General features: G+C 35.7%; 1 protein-coding gene across 2 annotated transcripts in view; it reads right to left on the bottom strand.

The window, feature by feature from the left end:
* The window catches only part of LAMA2 (laminin subunit alpha 2), a 622013-nt gene that overhangs the window by 203910 nt on the left and 392331 nt on the right, over positions 1–25772 (bottom strand). For both annotated transcript variants that reach the window (XM_078054754.1, XM_078054753.1), the window contains exons 20-27: positions 24519–24625; positions 18789–18969; positions 15123–15259; positions 4413–4649; positions 3043–3186; positions 2178–2357; positions 1881–2069; positions 1667–1800 (exon numbers count right to left, since the gene is read on the bottom strand). In XM_078054754.1, the coding sequence (XP_077910880.1) occupies positions 1667–1800; positions 1881–2069; positions 2178–2357; positions 3043–3186; positions 4413–4649; positions 15123–15259; positions 18789–18969; positions 24519–24625 (1309 nt within the window). The remainder of the gene's footprint in view (positions 1–1666; positions 1801–1880; positions 2070–2177; positions 2358–3042; positions 3187–4412; positions 4650–15122; positions 15260–18788; positions 18970–24518; positions 24626–25772) is intronic.

The raw sequence follows: 25772 nt of genomic DNA on the forward strand, positions 1-25772 counted from the left end.
TTTTTTGGCACATGCCTTTATTTTTTAATTATTTCACATAAAATAATCTTAGAAGTGAGAAATATAAAAAGAACACCAAAGGAATACAGATTTGAAAATGAATTTTGATCCTTGATTTATTCTTTTACCCAAAGCCCCTACTTATGGTACAATCAGAAGAACAATATGGATCTTCTGGAACAAAGAAAAAAATCTTCTCCTATGTTTAGTATAGTTTAAATATCTGAAATGCAGAATTTATATATTCATTGGTTTGCCAGTAAAAGCCTTCATAATTTTTTTGTTTTGTTTTGTTTTTCTAAACTGATCTACTAATTTATTACATAAGACTGTTTTCAAACATCTATTGATTCCATATTCTTACAGGAAATAACAGAGAAACTGACATGTCAGACAAATTGAGACTACCTGTACGAACTCAACTCACCTTTCTGCCTCCATGGTAGGAAACTTAGCTACATGTGAGCAATTCCTCATTTTATCTCATTGGATAAATTGTCCCTTCCACTCTAGAAAATGATCATGCGTGCTCATGTTGAAATCTCCTGGCTTCTCCATTATTTATTTTCTCTTTATCCTATCATTTGTAATGTATATCTTGCTACAAACTCCTTTCCCTCAGGGTTTGTTTTTTTTTTTTTTTTTTTAAAGATTTTTTATTTATTTATTTGAGAGAGAGAGAATGAGAGAGCAAGCACATGAGAGGGGGGAGGGTCAGAGGGAGAAGCAGACTCCCTGCCGAGCAGGGAGCCCGATGCGGGACTCGATCCAGGGACTCCAGGATCATGACCTGAGCCGAAGGCAGTCGCTTAACCAACTGAGCCACCCAGGCGCCCTCCCTCAGGGTTTGTAAACAAGTTTACTTCTCACTCAGATTAAACAATCATCCTTGGATCTTTGACACTATCTCATTCCTCTCTTTTACATTTATCTTCATGGAAAACAATAGTCTATGCCCATAATGTTAGGGCCACTGTGTCCCATTCACAGCTCAAAACTTTGAGATTTGCACCAGGATTCTACAAAAATTGGTATTATGAATGGGACCAGTGCGATCCTAAGTGTCAGTCTCAAAAGCCTCATTTTAATTGACCTCTTTGGGTTACATGAAAACACTATACTCCTTTGTAGTATTCTCATCTTTTGGCTTCCATGACTTACTATTCTTCTGTTCTTCTCTATTTGGTGTGATTCCCAATCTTTTCACATCATGATGCACAGTGAAAGGGACAATATTGTAGGGCACACTGGGATGAACACTTGAGAATGCTCACGGTTGGAAAAGATGACACCAACTTGACCTGCCTGGCTCCCCTGAAGGTTGAAGGGGGTCACTTTCTCAGCAATCTTGTAATCTATTTATAGCACAACAGTTATCTATCTCTACCCTGCAGGGCTTTTTCTTCTGAATTTCTGACTGGCATCTAAAACTCACCAGGTCAAAGGTCAATTTGACCCCCCCCCCCTTAAACTTGCTTCTCATCCTATTTTGTTTTAGGGGGAAATGGTAGTATCTTCCACCAGGTGACTTGGAAGCCATCCTTGACTTGTCTTCTATCATCACACTCCCAAACCAAACACTTCTAAATCTTTCTTGTCGGTGTCTTACCAATCTTACCTATAGACTCTAAAATAAGAATTGAACTTTTATTCTATTACAGTTTACCTGCTTTGTCTCATGATATTTCCATAAGTTGCCTTGATAAGAATATAATGAATATCATATAGAATATCCAAGAAGTCTTCACGGGTCACTGTTCTACTGATTCGAGGATCATCACCATAATATTTCCATTCTTTCTGTTAATAGGAAAAGAAACCACTTTGATGAAACTAAATACAAAATCACTGGCGTCCTTGCACCAAACTGATAAGCTTACCTCCGTCATTTCGATTTCATGCCGTGTCAATTGGCCAATTAGAGGAGCAGCCATATGCCTGATGATAATTCTAGCATGCGTAGGGGTACCACCTCGAATGATAACTTGAGGATTATAGGTAGAGAAACCTGTCTCTTCCCGAGCCTCAAAATAGATTGCATACTTGAGTTTGCCGCCATAGGCCATCAACTGACAAAATAAAGTGAGGAGTGATGTGTCAGATAAAGCCCCAAATGGTGTGAGTCCAAAAACATATTTTACTTTGTTCTCATATGACTTTGAAGTTCTTGTCCTTACCTTCCTTCCTTCAAACTGTTCTGGAAGTTTCCAATAAAAAGGTTCCAGATGGAGTTCCTGTCTCACGAGGTCCATGTGTGCAACAATCTCTGGGTGTTGAAAAACGATGCCTTTGGTAGTGGTGTGCTGCAGGGCCTCGTCCACCAGGGGCAGAATGGTCTGCTCAGGCTTCAGAGTCGCCTGCGTGGGCACCAAAACACAGCAGGGCGCTCAGCTCCAATCTTTTGGGCACCCCTTTAAAACTAAGTTAGGGACTGCGTGTCTCTCTGAAGCCCCATTCTCGTTCTGATGAGAAATAAAACTTGTGCATCGTGAGCCACCAGGGCAGGGGATGAGTCTTTCTGCCTTTTTGCACAGTGAAAACTACAACATCTGTGAAAATTGGTCTTTTACGCTAATAAAAAGTAGAACTTAAAAGTGGGAAGAGTTAGAGAAAAATGAAAGTAAGAATGAACACGCTGCCACCCTAAAAGGCAGTGATTCTCTAAGGCTGGTTCGAGTGAACATGCAACAAGTCCTGGTTCTCGTGACTGCCTTAGCACCTGCCTGCATTCATGCTCTGGTGCCCTCACTCCCCAGAATGCAGCTGCTGCCCATCCCCCAAACATAATGCTTGGTTACAACGTCTCCCTTTCTCACTGGGCATCTATTTCCTTATCAACAATAAATGAGCTATTTTTAGGAGGGAAAATAAAAGGCATTTATCCCAACTGTCTAATGTCACACGGCCCCAGTTGTAAATGTGCACAGGGGAAAAGCTTACTTAAATGTTTCACCATTGCCTCCTCCCCCTCAGTGCCTGGCTGACGGACACCAGCAGGAACTGACATTACACCATGACATGGCTCAGCGGTTCCTTACTCACCCACGTACGGATCAGGCCTTTTGCTTCAGAGCACTGGGTAGTAGCCCCGAAACAATAGCAGTTGCTGCAGCCTAGTGGGTTCTTGGCATCAAGTCCAAATGTGCCCGGCCGGCACCTATCACAGTGGACACCTTCTACGTTCACCTGAAGGAAGAGGAGAGTTCCTCAGGGTCGATGATGAAGTTAGGAGAGAAATCAACTTGAGAATGAGTAATGCTTCTTCTTAATTAACCAAAAAGGAACACTGAGTATTAGACTCACATCTCAAATGGCATATGTAGTTAATTTCCTTGTTAGGATTTCAGAAGTCTAAAAAAGGCTTTATTTATACATAAATACATTGCAGAGGCTACTGTACATTGGTCTTAAAATCTAAGCAACACATTTCCTAATATCCGCTGTGAACAATATGAAAGAGTCATGAGAATTTCAAAAGCAAAACAGAAACATTGATTCCCAGACAGTGGTGTGATACAAAGTTGTAAAAAACAGGCAGGGTGTTAAAATAGAGGGCTTATAGAATTATCATTATGTAGCGTATATAAGCACATGGAATACATATTAAATACAGTGTGTAATCATAGTATGTAATAATGCAGCACTGGACTTTGTGTTTTGCCTGGGGACTTCAATGGCAAGGGCTGCCATTTTCTTAAATTCTGAAGACTATTTTAATAATCACTCCCAGGATTTCATTTTCCTATGTCCTCTGTCCCTCTTTGCATAGACTTTTTTCTTGAAAAGCTACCTCTGACACAGTCTTAGCAGCATTTATCCTGGGATTGATTTTTCAGAAATATCTAAGGGGTGGGGGGGAATCCCTCTTATCTTTTTTAATTGGCTGTTTTTCTACATCATTTAACAATATTAAGGAGAGCTGAATTTTGCACATAGTCGCTGTTTGTTATGTCAGTGTTTATACATGATGAAATTTTACTGAACTTCCACAGCAACAAATATATTTTTCAGTGTACAGTGACTGTGGATTAATTTGAAGAGAAATGGTTTTTTAGAAGCCTTATTATCTAGCTGTGGTTTTCCTCTGATGATGTTTAAGAGAACTGTCATTTTTTTTCCTTCCCAAATTATTCCTGTTTAAGCAAAGCAAATATGTAAAGAGAAATTTAACTTTACCATTAAAAATATACCATCTCTATCAACTGGAAACAAAGTTGGATTTGGGTGGAAAACAAGTTCTTAAAGAGCAGTGCTTATCTGTATGCCAATGAACATATATGAATAAACATTGTGTCTGGCAATGAATTTTTGTCTATTTGTTTAATGTAGTGAAGCATGAATGAAGTTAAAAGTGAGCAACGGAAAGAGAACCCAGGGAAGGTTTTCGTTTAGTGTATTTCAGCAGCACACACCTTACAGGTGCACTGCCCAGTCTGATCAACACAGGAGCACTTTTCAGTCTCTGGGTCACAGGTCCTGTCGTCAGTCCCGGGCAGGAAGCACTCGCAGGGACTGCAGTGAGGGTAGTTCCAGTGACCTCGGTTGCACTCTGTACATTTGGCACCGGAGAATTTGGGGTGACAGCTGCATTGGCCCGTGTTTATATTACATTGGAAATCCAAGGATCCCACTGTGCTGCAGTTACAAGCCTATGGAGGAGATAAAAACAGCAACCATTAACACCATTTCATGGGAAATAGCTTAAAATTTTAATTCGAGTGTTTCTATGCTTCCATTAAACACATATTCATCATGTGTCTATTATATGCTTTGTACTGTGCTAGTTTAGTCGCTTGGGAAACATCAATGAACATAACATTAAAATTGCTTCCTGCATTTACTAAAATAGATGAGTGTCCAGAAACCATAATCCTATTGAATAAGAAAGAAAATGTGTGGGTTTTTTTTCTGTCTTTTTGTGGCAAGGAGGAGGTAGGTATGGGTTTTTCTCAACCACTTTTTGTTATGAAGATTGAAATTTAGACAGTCATTTTACCTTATCATCTCATTTTTACAGAATTTACAGAATTTACAGAAATTAAGCTGTAAAGAGACTTCTCTCACAATGTAACAGAGGGAGACAAGTATATATATATATGTATATATATATATATATACACACTTATATATATATATGTATATATCAGGATAAACTTATATAAACTTATATATATATATATATATATATATATATATATATATATCAGGATAAAATAAGAATTATTTAATAGGAGAAGTACAGAAGTCTCTGAACATACAGAGAGCCCCAAACCAGATTTGGGGAAATCAAGAGAATTCAGGAAAGTGACATCTAGCCAGGATGTTGTTTTCCAGCATTTTGTTTTGCAGACAAGCCTGATTTGAGGTGTTTTGCTGGTAGCCTATTTTCTTCTTCCTAGGCATGCATAGGATTGTTCTCTTTATTTATGAAATTCAAAATTTTGCTAGAATTTTTAAAAGTTTGAGTCTTTTTAATTAATTTATTAGAATCTGATGAGTTCTTTCAGTTTGAGAACAACAGTATTTTTTTATTTAAATTTATTTTTGATATTTACTTCTGTCCTAATTTACCCATTTGCTTCCTCAGGATCACTTTCAATTTTTAAAGTACACCGTTTTTGTCTGTCTGCCCGACCTGTGATATCCTAATGTTCTCTACAGCCATTTTCCTACTTGCCTCTCAGATTTGTTGACCATTTTACAGTGGTCAACAGTGAAAATTCCATTGCATGTATATGCTACCAATGCATTTTTAATTACACTATTGTATTTTTAGCTGATTTTCAATAATTTATTTCATCTCACTCAGTTTCAATCTGTGTGTCTTTTTGTCTTACATTCTTTTAAGTCTTTCTGCTCTTGATTTACAGAGCTCATCTCTCATTACAATTTAATGAAAATGCCAATTTAGGATTTTGGAATAAGTCATTTTCAGAGATCAGCAGTGGCAATGATCAATCTACTGTCTCTGAGCTGTAAATTCCCTCCCTCCTTGTCCTGCTTTATGATACTGTGGTATCATGTCAATGTAGACATTTCTCTGTGATTGGGTAGCAGAACGTTAGGCTTGGTCAACAGTGGGCCCTGGAGAAACCTAATAAGGTCACAGTGGTGGGAAGACACTTCTGTCCTGGGTTCTGGTTCTTCATTACTATTGTCATTATTACCATTTACTATTTAGTATGAGAGCCCAGAAGCCCAGAAAGAATCGCAGCTGTGCCCTCAGGCCACTCTCTTCCCACAGGCAGCTTTCTGAGTAGCTTTGGTCTGCACACATCCTCGGACCATGACAAGTAGCTTCAGTATGCTCATATCCTGAAACAATGGTGGACAGCATCTATAGACCAGCTACTTGCCCACAATCTCTGTTTACCCTCACTCAGCCTAGAAATAGTAGCTACTCTTTTGTACCTGTTACTTCAGGTCCCCTATATCCTTCCTTTATGCTTTTTCAGTAACTAACTACCTTTAACCAGTTAACAATTCTTTATATTCTACTCCCCCTGTTTAAATAACTGTTATGGTTTCTGTCGCCCAAGTAAGTCCTGACTTGGTACCCACGTGGGTACCATCTTTCTTTGTGTCTGAGTTTTCCACCATGAAATGTTTGTATGTCATCAATGACCTGATTCTTTTTGGAGCTGTTTTATTATCCTTCTCAGATCTATATCTGTATAGCTCTATAGCAGACTTGTATGCATTTCAACCTGCCAAATTCCCAGATCCAAGTCTGGCCGGATACCCCTTTGCATTTCTCCCATTTTCATTGCTCAGCTTAATTCTTATATCCACTACTACTGGGGATCTTCTTGCCTCTGCTCTTGCCAACAGTAGTTTACTTATGAGTCTACTCTTTCTAGGGTGTGATGTACAATCACCAGCTTCCATCTATCATCTCTTTCCTGTCCAAATGTTTGGTGAAATACCTTCCCAGATTCTGATATTAAAGTAATCATCAGGCCTTATTATTTTTGATGTCTTTATGAGTAAGTATTTTTCTGTCCTCAATGCTATCCAGTTTAAAAAAAAATGCTACTGAAAGTTATTTTAAGCCCAAAGATCCAAAATATGATTATTTATTATATTATAAACATGGACATAGTTTCCTAAGCATAGAATAACCCGTTGCTGTCACCCCAAGTAACTCATTCTTATAAGAACATCAGATGTAGAATGAGATTTCAAAATAAGAATAATTAGGGGTGCCTGGGTGGCTCAGTCAGTTAAGCATCTGACTCTTGATTTCGGCTCAGGTCATGATCTCAGAGGTTGTGGGATGGAGCCCCATGTCAGGCTTCATGCTCAGTGCAGAGTTTGCTTGTCCCTCTCCCTCCCCCTGGTCTCTCTTTCTCTCTCTCTCTCTCTAAAATAAATAAATAAAGAAAATCTTAAAAAAAAGAATAATTCTTTCACTTAAATGATTTTTCCTTGACTCACTTAAATAAAATGGGCCATAATCAGAAACAGAAAATTATGATATATTATAGAAACTATATACATGTAATATATTTTAAAATGTCTCATGAGACGTTCTTATCCTTTAACTAAAATATGAAGTGTCTGCTACCCAATTTATTATATAATACCAAAGCACTAATTCTTAAAGACTAGATGACAGTCCAAGTAGACATTGGGGCCTTTCCAAATCAGGAAGTTTATTTAGGAAGTTATAGTGGAGAATAAAAGGGACCATTAACCATATGTTTAGATAGTACTATAGCCAACATCAAACTTAAATCATAATTAGATGTAATGTTTGTTTAGAATAGAGGATTTATGCACTATTCCCCTGCTAGTGAAAGGTGGCAGGCTTTGTATTCTACTTCAGTGAAATCTCAAATGATGTGTGTGGTCACACTTCAGCACAGAGAAATTACCCATGGCACAAAGGAAGCTATAAATCTCAAATCACTGTTCATTTACATTATAATCATCCCAATTTTTTCAATAGTAGAATACATGCTCATAAATATTTGTGAGGACTCTATGAATTTTTTTTGTAATTGTTCATAATGATGAAGTGTGTAGCTATTCAGAAATTCAGATTTTGAACAGTGGTTCAAAGTAATCAAAAATTTTCAATCAACTTCAATCAACATAATGTTTATTCAACGACCAGTAAAAATAATAGTATCAAACATAGAACTACTTTTTTTTTTTTTAAGGAAACTTGGTCTATATTCCATCTTGATTTATATCCACAGTAGACATCAGCTTTAATTTCAGGAGATTATTAGAGTTTGGCCACATCACAAGATTTTGTGGATAGAACGGAACCCTTTTAAGTTTCCTTGGGGTTTATTCAAGAGTCCAAGGGATGGGTAGATGCTTGGATTCAAAGTTGAAAATGTAAAGAGTCAGTCACGGAAACTGATAGCACTGTTCATACTCACAAAAAGCTTTGGAACTCTTGATAAGTTTTTGTTTTGTTTCCAAAAATATATTTCAAACTTAATAGTGCCATTGGCACTAGAAAAATGAGTATCCTGTCTAGTTTTTATTTAATCATATGACTAATTGAAGTCATATATCTGAACATCCTTGAACAATCACCAATACTCTTGTTTTCCTCCAGATTATGTATTCTGGGCCAGTGTATTCAAATGCCTTATCATATATGTAAAGATGATTAGACCCTGCATGTGTGCTAAGTGAGCAGAAAAAATGGTTTACATCTCTATTTGGTACTACCGTGGAGTCAAACAGGCCACATTTGGCCATCATGTTCTAATATTTCTCAACCCAATGTGACTGATTGGAATGACTCTCGTTAACATCAAAATGCCCTTATTGCTCTTAATGGACACCGGTCAACCCTAATCCTATTCGTCCATCCTCTGTGTTGCATTTGATACTAAAGAATATTCCTTCTTTTTAAACAGTCTTTTATTTAAAGCACTTACATGGTTTATCTTCTCTCTTTTAAGCTGTTAAACTACAAAACCAAAAACTGAAAAATGAAAACTAAGAAACAATTATTTTCAGACAGTGGATGTCAGGAAGCACAGGACTGTGATTTCTGAGAGAAGGAAAGCAAATGAGGCAGGGCATGAAGGAAGTTTCTAGGCTGCAACCCAAAAAGGGGGAACCCGAATAAAGCCAGCACTATAGCTGGATTGAGAAACACAGAGTTTGGAGAAGCTGAGATAAAATTTATGGGGCCAATAGAATATGTGTCTAAAAAACAAGAAAGTCACACACAGAGAGTATTCCAGAGATCTGCAGAAGGGTCTGCTTGAATCTTTGGCGGAGTACTGATCTGTGTATGCATGGGATAAAATTCTATGTGGCTGAGGGAAAAAAACAAAAAAAACCAAAAAACATTGGAAAGCCATAGCCTGAAAAAATTCCTAGAGCTCACAGAAGGCTTGAAATAATTCATATTCCCAACAGCCAGAGTAGAAAGACACAGTAATGCACTAGGTAGTGTTCTCAACGCACTTAGCCCCTTAGTAGTAGAGCTAAATGACCCCTGGATTAAAGCCTGCTCTAGACCCTCCCTAACTAAACTAAACTTACCAAAAACTTAAAAGCAAGACTTAAAAGGATCCAAGTGATCAGTGAGTAATTAACCTGTTTGCCAAGATGAGTTCAATACTCTTTAAAGGAATACAAGGAAAGCCAGCCAACATGCAACAATGAAAAATGTACATCTGTCATCTAAATAAAAATTATCGGGCATGGAGAGAAGCAACAAAATATGATTCATAACCAGGAGGAAAAACAACCATTAGAAATAGTATTGAAATAAAAGAAATGGTAGAATTAGCAGTCATATTGCAAAAGCTGTATTTACAAATATAAATATTCTAGAGAATAACTGGAAATGTGAATATAATGAGGAGAGAAATGAAAGATATAAAAATATCCAACTGGAATTTTTCCAGATGAAAAATTTGAAATGAAAAAAATACAACCAACTAGATTAAAAACAGATTAGACGCCGCAGGAAAAAAAAAATATCAGTAGATTTGGACACTTAACCATAGAAACTATCAAAAACAAATAATACAGAAAAAATGAGAATGAAAGAATGAACAGTCAGCTGTGGAAAAATACCAAGTGGACCAACATACACATAATGAGTTCCAGAAGGAGATAAGGGGGTAAAGAACAGAAAAGTATTTGAAGAAGTAGTGGCTGGAAATTTTCCAAATTTAATAAAAACTGTGATCCCACAGATCCAAAAGGGCTAACTCACCACATGAGAAATAAACAAGAAAACCATAAAAAGATGGCATGATCAAATTGTTAAAAATCAGGATTTAGGATTTTATACCTAGAAAAAATATCTTTGAAAACTGATGGAAAAATACTGTTTTTGAACATAAAAAATTGAAAGAATCATTGTCAGTAGACCTGAAATACTAGAAATAACAATAGTAATAATTAGCGATGCATCTAATGGAAAAAGAAACAAGATATGAAACAGAAATTTGTACACAAAGGAATGAAGAGCACGGGAATTGATACATGTGTGGAAAAACAGAAAAGCAGCATTTTTGCCTGGTTTAAACTGGCTATTTATTTAAAATAACTGACTATTTAAATCAAAATCATAAGATTATATTGTAGGATATATAATATACAGAAGTAAAATGTATGACAACAATAACATAAAGGACAAGAAAGGGAGTGACAAAGGATAAAAAGGGAATTAGAGGTCTACTCTTATAAGGTCTCTATGCTTAATATAAAGTGTACACTATTATTTTAAGATACATTATGAAAAGTTAAGATGTACATCCCTAGACAAAGACAAAAAACGTAAAATAGGTATAGTTAATAAGTCAAATGTGAAGATAAAATATAATTATAAAAATTACTCAATCCAAAATAAGACAAGAAAAGAAGAAAAAAGAAGGCAAGAGCAGATAAGGCAAAGCAAACAGCAAAATGTGGACTTAACCCAATCATACTGATAATTACATTAAATGGAAATGTGTTAAATGATTCAATTAAGATCAGAGCAACAACAAAGATTTAAATATACTCTATCTAAAAGAAACATATTAAAATATTTAAAAAGAGATGGAATTAATGATGGTGTGGAAAAATGTAAACCAGACAAATAGCAATCAAAAGAAAGATCGAACCATGGCTCTATGATTATCAGAAAAAATTTTCTGCAGAAGAAGAAACATTACCCAGGATAAAGAGGGACATTTCGTATTAATAAAGGCATCAACTTTTCAAAAAGACATAATAATCCTAAGTGAGTATACACCTAGTATTATCTATCCAAAATACATGAATCAAAACCTGAGAGAACTGAAAGAAAAAAATAGACTAATCATAAGTATAAACACCCTCAGTTATTGATAGAATACGTATGCATAAAAATCATTAGGAATAACTGACTTTTATAGAAGATTTCATCCAATGATACCAGAATATGCATTGTTTGCTAGTACATTAATTGAGATGGACACTATTATGAGACATAAAACAAATATGTAAATTCAAAAGAACTGAAACAATACAAAATGTTATATGTATTATAATACAGATATAACAGAAAGATACAATATACTTCTAAATAATCAATGTATCACAAATAAATAATAAAATAAATAAGAAGATTTTAACGATGAAAATTTAAACAACATATCAAAATGTGTGCGATGCAACTAAACTAGTGCCTGGAAGGATATTTATAACATGAAATGCTTATATTAGTAAAGAAGAGCAATCTCAAGTCAATGATCTAAGCTTTCATCTTAAGAAACTTGGAACACAAGAGAAAATTAAACTCAAAGTAAACAAACTGAAGGAATTGTTATTTTTTGTTATCAAATTCATTGATTAAAGCTGCTCATATTATTTTCATATTATTCTTTTAACATATGCAGGATCCCCATGATGTCCCGTCCTTTATTTATGATTTTGATTATTTCTTTCCTCTCTTCTTATTTTCTTGATCAATCTTCTTAGAGTATTACCAACTTTATTAATAATTTCAAAGAACCATTTTTTTGGCCTCATTGTCTTTTTCTAAAGTATTTTTGTATTCATTGTTTTTCATTGATCATGCAAACTCCTTTAGAAACTATGAGGAAGGAATACTTCCCAATCTATTTCATGAGGCTAGCAATACCCCAATAACAAAACTAGATAATAAAACTACCAAAAAACCCCCATACTATGAACCAATATTCCCATGAACAGAGAACCAGAGATCATTAACAAAATGTTAGCAAACATAATCTAAAATAATTTAAAGTAGATAATCCCTCATGATCAAGCAGGATTTATCTGAGGATTGGGTCAACATTTGAAAATGAATTAATATGATTTACCATATTAACAGCTGAAAAAGAAAAATCATATAATCATCTCAATAGATGTAGAAAATGCATTTGACAATATTGGACATATATTCTTGATAAAAGTACTTAATAGACCCAAGAACATGAGGAACATCCTCAAACTGATAAAGAGGATCTGTAAATAAAATACAGCTAACAAAATTCTGAATTATAAAAGCCTGAATGCCTTCTACTTCACGTAAGGAATAAGGCAAGGGTATTTGCTCCCAGCACTGCAAGTCAACATTTTACTCCAATAGGTCAAGAAAGTGAAATAAAAGTTACACGGATTGGAAGGGAAGAAGTAAAACTCAATTTGCAGATGGTATGATTGTCTACATAGAAAATCCTAATGAATCTACCAAAAAGTAACTAGAATAAGCTTAGCAAGTTTGCAGTATAGAAAGTTAATATACAAAAATAATTGAATTTTTCTATGCTGGCAACAATGGGAAATTGAAATGAAACAAATAATAACATTTTGTAAAAAATATGAAACACGATGATAAATTTAACAGAACACATACAAGACTTGCACACCAAAAAGTATAAAACATTGCTGAGAAAAAAAAATATAGAAAACTAAATTAAAAATTGTCATATTCATATATTGGAAGATGCAATATTCTGAAAATGTTGATTTTTCCCAAATTGACCTGTAGATTCAATGTAATCCCAATCAAATCCTAGGAGGCTTTTAATAAAGAAATTGATAAGCTGCTTTAAAAATTTATATGGAAATGCAAAAGATCTAATGAACCCAAAAGGTATTGGAAATGAAAAGCAATTGGAGTTTACACCACCTGATTTTATACTATGCTAGAAAGCTGCAGTGATCAAGACAGTACTGTGTTAGTCCAAGGATAGACATAGATCAATGAAACAGAATAGAGTTCAGAAATGTATGAGGGACATATAAGGTCACTTTATTTTGACGAAAGTAATTCAATGGGGAAGAAGAACAATCTTTTCAAAAATGATGTTGGAAAAATTGGATATCCATTAAAAAATGAAATTTGACCATTACCTCAAACCATACAGAAAAATTAATGAAAATGGAATGTGGACCTACATGTAAAAGCCAAAACAATAAAACTTCTTGAAGAATACATAGGAGAGGTATCTTTAGACCTTGACTTAAGCAAATATGTATTTCTTAGAAAATAAAAAGGATGCCATGAGAGGAAAAGATAATAAAAACAGTCTTCATAAAAATTAGATGACAATACTACAGAGGGAATAAAATACAAGCTGTATAGTGGGAGAAAACAGTTATAGAACATATATATGTTAAAAGACTTGCATCTAGGATATATAAAGAACACTTACAGCACATTACTGAGAAAACTAACAACCCAAAATAGAAAAGATTTGTATAGACACTTCACCCAAGAAGATATATAAATGGTAAATAAATAAAATTATTCCCAATATCATTGGACATTAAAGCAATGCAAAGATATAAAAAAACACCCAACTGAATGCTTAAAATTTGTCAGAGTCCTAAGTGTTGGGAAGGATGTGGAGTATGCTTGTGACAAGAAACGAAATCATACATCTATACCTATGCTTTTGACTTATACACTGGTGTTCGTAGCAAAATTATTCATAATAGCCCCACACTGGAAACGACCCAAATGCCCATTAAATGGTAAATAAACAAACAAGTCATAGCATATCAGCTAATGTAAAATTATTAAACAATTAAAAATAACAAGCTACCGATAATATGCAACAGTATGGATGAATCACAAAGGCATTATACTCAGGAAGCCAGACCAAAAGTAATCCCCCAAACAAACAAACAAACAAAACCCAAACGACAACATGGAATATGGCTCGATTTATATGAATTTGTAGAAATAACATAACTACGGTGATAGAAGGAGAAATAGTAGTTTCCTGGTGCTGATTGAGGGGTGAGGGGAAGTTGACTACAAGGGAGCATAAGCCCCGTTACACAACTGTAATCACTGGTCAAAACTCATCGCTTTAAGTGAGTGAATTGTATTTTATTTAATTAATATCTCACAAAACACTGACAAAAATCCTGAACTCATCACCTTTCCTACCTGAACTTGAGTCTCCTATAATCTCTCTAGCAGTAAATAATACCCTCATGTAATTTCCTGAAAAGCGAAACCCAGGACTCGTCCTTAAGACGTCTCTTTCTTAGCCTTCAAATCTATGCGTTTACCAAGCCATTCCAGCAGTAAAACAGCCTACTCCCTCTGTCTTCGTGGAGGCTCACTGACTGGGTGCACGCTTCTGTGATCTCTCACCAATATAACTGCAGTAGCTACTATGTATGTAATATATGTTATGTAATCTGGTCATGCCAGTTTCTATGGTAGGCCCACGGGAAAAATGAGGAGTCTTTCAAGCTAAAGGCTGTTAATATAACTCCACAGAATCCTCTCAACTGCTCCTTGAAAATTGAAACCTAGTCATAATTTGGGGGCAATTACTATAGATTTTTGGCAAATTGCTTTAGTTTGTTCCTAATTTCCTTATAGTTTGCAGATATTTCACTGGGTTTCAGTATGAAGTTGTTGCTGTTTCTGGTTTTATTATAATTTTTCCCCTGTTTTTGTAGGTATCATGAATGAAGATACATAAATGTGTACTTACTTCATCATATTTCCCACAAGTAAAATGTAAGATAATGATCAGTATCTCCAGTCAATCTATACTGATAGTTCTATACTGATTTATAATATAATATCGGCTTTTGATTTCTCCAACTAGAAAGCTTTAACAAAATAAAAAAAAATTCTTAAAACATGATCAGATAAAATAAAGCAATTAACTCACCTTACAACCAGTGATGATGCTGTGGCCCCAGGTACTAGGTGCACATTTAGAACATTTCTCTCCAATGGTATTGGGAGGGCAAATGCACTGACCAGTCTTGGGATCACAATTATTTCCCAGATGGGAACAGTCACAAGCTTCACAGGTGCAAGGGAAAAAATTGTAAAATAGTAAAAATTTGATAGAGAGTACTGAATTTATATTGGGATTTGTGTTGTTTTATTTTCCATATTATGGTTAAGGATCCTTGAAAGTGAAAACTTACCTCGTTCATCTTTTATATCACAGTAAGGTGTTTTTCGCAGAGGAGTTGATCAAAAAAATTTCATTGCCTTGCTTTTAATAATTTCAAAAGGTAAAATATTTTTAGTTTTTCAACTAAGTTTAAAGAAAGAAGTGGACTCTCAGATTCTATGCTAACTGTATCTAGATACTATAAAGTTCAAAATTTAGTTTCCATAGTTATTCTAAGTTCATAACTAATTTTTCTATGCTGTATAGATTAATATTTCCTTCCTGTTAATGACTCTGTTTTGCACTAAAAACCAATAAGCTCAACAGGCTTCTTAAATTCAGTATAGTTGCCACACATCAGGATATTTCAGTTCTACAAAAATTTAAAACAGCTGAGTTATGTAACAGTGTGTATATGTGTGTGTGTGTGTGTGTGTGTGTATGAAGGTATTTGAGTTTTATTTACCACCTGTCTATTCTTTTCAATATATTTTTCATTTTCTCAGCTATGATATACGCAGAGTAGAAATTCTCAAAGAATGTGAAAATAAGATTTAAAAAAAAAACAATTTCAGAGGCGTTTCAAAGTCATCTAAGATGAGCAATGGACTCTAATAATATAGCTATTAAGTAGCTGTAGTTGACTCAGTTAGTATGTTTTAGTGCAGCGTTTCAAACTGAAGTGAAAGCACGGGGAGAAACACCACCAGATACTCTGATTCAGACAGAAGACTAATGTTATAAGAAACCTTTGCATTGGTTACGTGATCATTAAATCTTTAAATGAAATACGTTTAGAATGTTTGATTAAGTTCAACTTTTAAGGGATCACAATTATCATTGTTCACAGCATTCCATACCAGCTGTGAAAAATGTTTAGTATAATATTGGCCCTAAACACCAAATAAAGGTTAGCTGTTTTGTTATTATTATTGTTGTTGATAATTTTAAGTCAAAGGATTTATTTTGTATGTACCATTTATTAAGAAGAAAAATAGTTCACATTATGTTCAAATTTATGTGCTAAAAAAAGTCTTGGGACGGTTTGAGTCGTTACTTGCAAATAGAAATTCTATGAGCGGGGCGCCTGGGTGGCTCAGTTGGTTAAGCGACTGCCTTCGGCTCAGGTCATGATCCTGGAGTCCCGGGATCGAGTCCCACATCAGGCTCCCTGCTCAGCAGGGAGTCTGCTTCTCCCTCTGACCCTCCTCCCTCTCATGCTCTCTGTCTCTCATTTTCTCTCTCGCAAATAAATAAAATCTTAAAAAAAAAAAATTAAAAAAAAAAAAAAAAAGAAATTCTATGAGCAGTTCTTCAATGGAATCGTAAAACTGAGTAGGGAAAAGACTTGAATCATTAGCTAGCTTTTCCCTGCCTAAACAGAATGTTTACCACAATTCAGAATACTAATAAACACTGATAATAATCATAATAGTGATAAACACTTACAGGGTGCCTACATGCCAGGCAGTACTCAAAATATTTTATAGCCATTAACTCAACTAATTCTTACAAAAACCATGAGATAGATATCATTGTTTTCTTGATTTAATAGATGAATTTTGTAGAGAGACAGCAAGACCCAGTCACTCAGTCAAGGTCACATAACTAGTTACCCATGGAGCCACTAAACTGATCCAAGCTATTTTGTGGAAGTCATACCCTCGACCATAATGCTATCCTGTCTGTTTGGGGCTGTTTTCTATCCTATTTCTCTGGATTTGAATGCTAACTGAGTTTGCATTTCTAATGTTATCACCATTTCATAATTTTGAATAATGTTCTTTTTTAACTTAAAATTTCTGGTAGTGAATATATTTGAACGCACAGTATCATTTCATTAAATCACATCAACTGAACATGTTAAGAGGAGTTGGATTTAAAGAACAGTAAAGGGTGCGTGGGTGGCTCAGTTGGTTAAGCAACTGCCTTCGGCTCAGGTCATGATCCTGGAGTCCCGGGATCAAGTCCCGCATTGGGCTCCCTGCTCGGGGGGAGTCTGCTTATCTCCTTCTCCCTCTGACCCACCTCCCTCTCATGCTCTCTGTCTCTCATTCTCTCTCTCGCAAATAAATAAAATCTTTAAAAAAAAAAAAAAAGAACAGTAAATTTTAGGGGTGACTCGTTGGCTCAGTTGGTTGGGTGTCCAACTCTTGGTTTCCACTGAGATCATGGTCTCAGAGTCCTGGGATCAAGCCCTGCCTTGGGCTCTGCGCTCAGCTCGGAGGCTGCTTGAGATTCTTTCCCCCCTCCATTTTCCTTCCCCTCTGCTCCTCCTCCTGCTCATGCTCTCTCTCTCTCAGATGAATGAATGAATGAATGAATGAATGAATGAATAAATAAATAAAATCTTAAAAAATATATATTTTAAAATGCAGCATTATAGTTTTTAGTATATATAGATATTGACTTAGAGATCACATATAGATTCTTAGAAGATCTACAATTATAACTTTCAGAATAACATAATGGCTTATCTTTATGATACAAAGTGTATATTGAAAGTGATTGAGAATATCTAAAAGGTATTGTTTTTAAAACAATTTGAAATTTTACTCCTGCCACTTCTTACATAAATTTGCTACAATAGTCAATAATAATGTTTTAAAATCTTACCACGTATTTATCATGGTACTGAAAGTAGAGGAGTATCATCAGTGTTGAATCAGTGAGTTTAGTAAGCAAAGGTGATACTCAATCTAGTGAATGTTGGAATAAGGGTCAATTCCAAATTAGTGGCAGATAAAGCAAGGCTAGTGTTCAATCTTCACTTTCATCTGCAGTATGCTAATTCCTATTTTCTTAATTCATGATTTGTGGGAAGAACATGAGAACACTGCTTGTGGGAAATCATGGTTAGAAACCTTCCCGCATTTCCCCAAGAACTAGCAAATACCTAGTGCAAATCTGTTTCTTTCTTGGAACATCATAGTTTTCAAGGCACATGAAAGTAGATGACAACATATTTTTTTGTACCTGAAAATGGTATTCACTTCTCTGATCCTTGTACCAATTTTGCAATAGGAAAAGGGAACATTGAACTGTATTAACTTGAGAGTGAAGTTTACACTAAGAGAACACTGGCAAAAGAAAAACTGAACATTTGACTTTCAGGCTACAGTAGCCTTTGAGTGAGGGACTGGCGGTCACGTAGGAAGGGACACAGCAGAATTGGGACCTGCTGATGGATTTTTCATTGACTACTCGCAAGCAGTTATTTATGGGGTGATGTTTCAAACTGCGATATATTTCGTTTGTTAGTTTATTTAAAATAAATATACATTACTTATTAGTTTAAATATTTTGGATCATATATTTGTTGTCAAGGTGCCTATGCTTTCAACCCTGGGAATGCAGAAGAAGGAACTGTTACGGTTGCCAAAATGCCAGAACCAGAGAATGAATGTGTAGGGCTTAGTCTTATTTACAGACCTGTGCAGCCTCCTTCTTGGAAGTTGAAATAGCCATGGGCACAGCGGTCACATTTCTTTCCTGTCACTCCAGGCTGGCACCAACACTGACCACTCTCTTCACAGTCGAATGATTTAGACCCAAAGGAATTGCAATTGCAGGGAACACACCCCCTTCCTGATTGTAGGCCAAAGGTTTCAGGCTGGCATAGGAAAGGAAAGAGAAAAATTAAATTTAAATCAATTAACTCGTTATGAAACAAGATGCACAATATCAAGAGATGAGACAGGAAAGAGGAATCTATGGGTTGTCGAGGTTCTTCACTGATGTTATGACAACGAGGTTGCAATTTAATCTAATGGATCATTTACTACAAAATCCAAAAAGAAGAGTACGATTACTTTAAAATTTTATCAAAGTTAACAGCAGAATTAGGGTACTATCCTTTATGTCGGCTATATTTTCACCAGTTTTTCCCTATACTTTCCAAGATTTTAACAGCAATGTGGAACTAAGCTATGAGGTGTTACTTATATTTTAATTGAAAAATTTACTTGCTTCATTCCTAATAATCTGAATTGATTAATTTTAGACCTTATGAACTCCTCTACTTGTTAAAAATGTTTCCGATATTATTGACCAGAAGCCTACAGTTAAAATAAATGTTTTTCTTCTAATATTCGATCTAATTTTTGTCATCTCTCCATAAATCTAATTATCATTCTAGAGATCACTTTATAAATATAACTTACAGATTTATGCCTATGCTGACAAAATAATTGGTTTACAAACATCTAGTTTCTTGGGTTTCATTTTAACAACTGAAATTGATTTGAGAGAACACACATTAAAGCACCAGATTAGGTAGATGAAAGGAAACCTTTATTCTCTGATGAGTTATTCCTAGGCATATCTCTTATCTATGCATAACAAATAACTTTCTATGATCGGTTTTCATTACTAGGTTTGGCTTGAAATACATGTTTTCTGACCTAGAGTGACTATGTTAGAAAATGTGGATGGATTAAAAATGACCTCTACTAGAAAAGTGAAAAATGCATATCCTACTTAAAGTACAACAGGGTTGTATTTTAAAATATGAAGTGTGTCACATCATTATGATATTTTAATCTGAAAAATTAGTCTTTTAGTTCTTTGTAAAAAATAATTCCTATTTTGGATTATTAGACTTAATAGTTACTTCCTGGTAAGAATAAATCTTGCTATTTAATGGGAGCCACCCAAAGAGAAACAAATAAGGCTCATTACATATTTTTGCCATTATTGTTAACAGTATGAAAAACAGTTCTAGAAAACAAAATCACACTGAAAATTACTCTCTTAAAATTACTATAGCTAAGAACAGTTTTGGTTTTTAAATATAAAATGGGTTGATTGAGTTTAACAATCATTTAATCTTTGTATTTACTGCTGGCTTTATTTTTATTTCCAGTTCAAATTCAGATGTCATCATATGATTAAAGAAGAAAGTGTGTTTGTGGACTCACTATATTGCACACCTGAAACTAATATAGCACCATATGTTAACTCTACTGGTACCGAAACAAAATTTAAAAAATAAAGAAAGAAAGAAGAAAGTATCAGTTCTTTTTTTTTTTTTTTTTTTTTTTTTTTTAAAGATTTTATTTATTTATTTGAGACAGAGAGAATGAGAGAGAGAGAGAGCACATGAGAGGGGGGAGGGTCAGAGGGAGAAGCAGGCTCCCTGCCGAGCAGGGAGCCCGATGTGGGACTCGATCCAGGGACTCCAGGATCATGACCTGAGCCGAAGGCAGTCGCTTAACCAACTGAGCCACCCAGGCGCCCCAAGAAAGTATCAGTTCTAACAAATGACTTAACACACAATTTTGAAATTAAATTTCATTATATAAGGAATGATTAAGACATATAAGATTTTTATTCATAAAAAGCAACTGGCTGTAAAATTCTGGACACCTGACCTAGAGAAATAATGAGAAATTGGGAAAATGGTTAAAGTATGAGCATGCCCATTACAGTATTATTTATGAGAGTAACTTCCCAATGTTAGAGAGGAAGTTGAATAAATTAAATTATGATACATTCATGCTATGAAATAATACGCTATCATTAAAATCCTGTTTTGAAGCAGTTTTAATGATAGGAATATGCTTAGGACATAGCATTATGCAAAATTTCAAAAAGCAGAATACAAAATTATATACACACTATTATTCCAATTATATACCTATAATGACACACACACCACTCAGGCACACACAAACAGAAACATCCATAGAAAAAGGACTAGAACATACTACATTAAAATGGTTTTTAAAAATCTGAATCATAAATATATTTGTATTTCTTATGCAAAGTATTTTGCATTTATTTCCTAAATTTTCTTGACTTAGAAATCTGAATTGTAGAGAAAATACTTTTTCATCTTTATTTCCTAAATTTTTCTTTGCTTGGCATATCTATATATCTTTAATGGATATATCTATATAGTGTTAAATGAACTTCCAAATCATAGTTATTATGAAAATTCCAAAGTTCATTATGTAAAACATATGTAAGAAGAAATATCTTTACCATACTTTTCAAATACTTAAATAATGTAATTTTAAAGAGTTAAATTACACCAAAACAAATAGAAACAAATTTCAGCAACAAAATTTTAATAAATTTGACGTGCAAAAATTTAATTCAGAAACTAGGGAAAATCTCTGTAGTAAACAAATTCAAAAGTAGACATTCCTAGTCAGTAATTGAGATTAATGAGGTAAAATGAACATGGGAGACAGTCCCTATCCAGTGTCAATGAGATGTTTGATGATCTCCCAGAAATTATTTTCACTTGGGGTAATAACGACAATGAGCACTTACATATGGTGCTTGCTGGGTGTCAAGTACTGTTCTAAAGCCCTTTGCAAACATTAATTCATTTAAACCTCCAGACAATCCTGGGAGATAGTTATTACCATCACCTCTCTACAGAGTGAGGAAACTGAGGCACAGAAAGTGCAAGTTGTTTGCCTAAGGTCACCAGTTAGCCAACCGCAGAGTCAGGATTCCACGTCAGCCAGCCTGGCTTCAGAGTCTGTGCTCTTTACTCTCACACATACTGTCTCAGAACAAAAATGGTCTCAGGACAAAACACCACCCTGTACAAAGTCCTATAGGACATGTAGGAAAAGGGTGTGAATAAGGGTTGAATTTTGCTAAATTTCTATTTTGGAGACGTTTCGATCAATTCCTGTCCCTTTCTTTTACTTTAAATGTATGCATTTGTTTGTTTTTTTTTTTTAATTTGTTTTTGAAAAACAATCTTTTTAAAAGATTTCTTCCTTTAATAGCAACAATAATAACAACAGCAATAATACCTAACATTTACTAAGAACTCTCCAGATGCGTGCCTTATGCACTGTTCCCACGACAATCCGGAAACAGCCATGGAGGTGCCTAGACAGATCTCCCTACAAAAGAATCTGCAGCGGGACTGTGACGGGTTGACATCCTCTGGTTTCTACTCTTGTGGATTCCCTGGAGGAGCTTGCACCAGGTCAATGACTGATAACAATAAAGTATTAGAGCCTTCCTGCCCAATCCAGGATGACTCTAACAGGCAAATGGTGCCTGGGCACTCCCCCTTGGCCTGGCACGCATTTGACGTTTTGGCAGAAGGCAAAGAATGAGGCTTTTCTACCCAACCTTTCCTTCCCTTTTTCCTTGCATTTCAGTCTGGCCTGCACTGCAGCAGAAGGCTCCCTGCGTATTATACTCTCTCCTCCTTCATCTTTCATAGGCATTTCCCTATCTGTAGTGGGTCCCACTACAAATGAAGCAGGTGAATTACAGAAAGATTGAAGGAACTGTCTTACGGCTAGCAAGTGGCGAGACTGGGATTTGACCTGAGGCATTCTGATATCAGAACTAGTTTTCTTAAAATGCCAATAAAGAGCCTAGAAATAATGCATTTTTTTTTTCTTTTCTACTCCTTTGCTTTTTACTTTACTCTCACCTTCTTCTATCTGTTACCTGCCCCTCCCCTCCCCCCACCCTGGAGCTGTGATTCTATCTTGGCAAGTCTAATCTCCTGTCATTCTGCAACAGGGTCCTGGACCTAGTCTTCCTCCTTCCTCCTTCTTTCCCTCCCCTTCCTCCCTTTCTCTCTTCCTTCTGGTATTTGCTTTCTTTTGCCTTGTAAGATGGGGGGCTAAACTTTTGTAGTACAAAACATGCTTCCTTACTTTGTGTATGTGGTACATTTGTGGGATGTGAAAATGTATGACTTGTGGTAACTATGGGCAAACTTACAACGTGGGAAAGTCCCAAAGCCATCAATTATGATAAATGTTAGCAGAATGTCAGACCAATGGGCTACATTTTCTTGGGCAAGTCACTTTCTCTGCTAGATCTCCCTTCATTTGTTCATTCGTAGAAGTGAATTTGCTCCAAATGATGCCTGAAATTCCTTCCACTTCTAAGATCATAGGTTTCTACAAATAAACTTTCATTTCTCCAGATCCACGGTTAGTTGAAACTTTTAGGAACCTATGAACTTGAATATACTTTTAAAACTACACAGATAGGGCTACTTTCAAAAGGCAAGGCTTGAAGCGGGAATTGCCTAGTGTTGACATTCGCAGCTGGCACCCTGAGCAACCCTCACGGGAACAAGGCCATCGGGGAAGGTCGGTGGCAGCACACGCAACACGACATGCGGAGGCATGAGCCATGCAGCGCCTCTGGGATTACCGGAGCTGGGGCCCGATAGGCTCCCCGAGGGCAGCCGCTGGAGCTGCTGACAGCCCACCTCGGAGGAGGCCCTGGCCCCCGCTGCGCTCTCTGTGACTTCTCCTCCTGCCGCTGCACCTGCCTGCTGAGACGGCACTGACGCCCTACGAAGCCAGATTTACACGCACATCTTCCTGTCACATCACACCATGGTGTCACAGAGCCAACGGGATTGCAGTCACACAGCACACAGAATTGCTTCTCTGGATCCCACCACATACCGGGCTTTAAAAGCCAACAGAAAAACAAAACAAAGGAACAAAAGAGCATATGCCATTATTCACAAGATCGACACAGGTGAGACTTTCAAACTTACTACAGAGGGGCCAGTTTGCCCTCTGAGAAATGCTTGTTCTGTTTAATAGTCTTTATCACCAAACATACATATTTAGAAGAAAGAGGTAGTGCGGATCCGTCACTCTCACGGAGGGAAGGAAGGTGTTTGCCATCCTGAAGGCAGGGCAATATGCTCAGGAACAGAGAGCAACGTATTTTGATATTTTTGTTTCCCTTTTAGAAAAATGATGTAACTAAAAATATGTGGATTAGCTTCTCTACTGAAAACTTTAGTTGAGTGCTCCCTGGAACTCACTTGTAAATGATAGAACTAGAAAAAAGTGTTTGCTAAAAACAAAGGATGTGATGCATTTCATTCTGCCAACATAAGAGCAAAGAGTATTTTACTCACTATAGACTGGGATTAAATTGATATGCTATTTGTTTTAAAAATGTCCGAATTACAGTAAATATGACACAAATTCACTGCCAAGGAAAAATAGGTTGAAGGTCAAAAGCTAGTGTATAGCAAATTTTTTTCTAATTTGGAAAAAATATTTCAATGATCACAGTGATGGCACATATAGAATTGGATAATCCTGGACTCCTCTTTCAATATATTTAATACGTACGTCGTTGAAAGCTAATGAACATTTTCGAGGAGGAAGTGATTCTTCATCAGCTCCTACTCCTTACCTTACACTCATCACACCGCCGTCCCTGCACGTTAGGTTTGCATTCGCACTGTCCCGTCCTGGCATGGCAACTCTCAGAGAAGGAGCTGTTGACATTACAGCGACAAGCTGCAAAAAGAAGAGCGATCTGTGGTTGGGAAAACACTTGCTGTAGTATTAATAGGCTTGTTAAATAATAATATCCCCCATATGGTAACATTGGAACTAAGTTTTAGAACAGAATGTGTTCTGATTTGCTAGGTGTTCTGTTAGGCATTATAGCATTCAATTCTTATAATGACTCTACAATCTGTAGAGATGATTCATGTAAAGCTGTATCACAGTGCCTGGCACATAATATGTTGTTAAAACATTATTGTAATCATTATTATTCCAATTTTGAGAATGAATTATAAATGTTATATTATATATTATCTAATATATAAATATTGTGTGTGTATATATTTATATACACACATACATGAACACATACACACATACACATACTCACCTTTAAGATTAGAAAAGTATGTAAGGCAGAAGAACTAAGTAGACATTTTTCCGAAGAGGACATTAAAATGGCCAAGAGGCACATGAAAAGATGTTCAACATCACTAACCACCAAAGAAATGCAAATCAAAACCACAATGATATATCACCTGATACCTATTAGAATGGCTAGGATCAAGAAGACACAAAACAACAGATGCTGGCAAGGATGTGGTGAAAAAGGTACTCTTATACAATGTTGGTGGGAATGTAAATTGGTCCAACCACTTGGGAAAACAGGGTGGAGTTTCCTTAAAAAATCAAAAATAGAACTACCATACAATCCAGCAATTCTACTACTGGGTGTATACTTAAAGGAAACGCAAACAGCATTTCAAAGAGATATATACACTCTTATGTTTACTGCAGCATTATTTACAATAGTCAAGATCTGGAAATAACTTAATGTCCATCAAAGATGAAAGGATAAAAAAAAATAGCTGTGGCGTATATACACCATGGAGTATTATTCAGCCATGACAAAGGAGAATATCCTGCCCTTTGCAACAACATGATTGGAACTTGACCACATTATGCTAAGTGAAATAAGTCAGACAAAGAAAGCCAACTACTGCATGAAATCACCTCTATGTGGAACCTGAAAAAATCAAACTCATAAAAGATATAGTAAAATGATGATTTACCAGGCGATGGATGGTGGGGCATAACATTGCTGTTGTTTAAGAGTGCACACTTGCAAGTAGTAAATAATGAGTAGTAAATAAGC

This window comes from Halichoerus grypus, chromosome 9 (assembly GCF_964656455.1).
Source record: "Halichoerus grypus chromosome 9, mHalGry1.hap1.1, whole genome shotgun sequence".
Classification (NCBI taxonomy): domain Eukaryota; kingdom Metazoa; phylum Chordata; class Mammalia; order Carnivora; family Phocidae; genus Halichoerus; species Halichoerus grypus.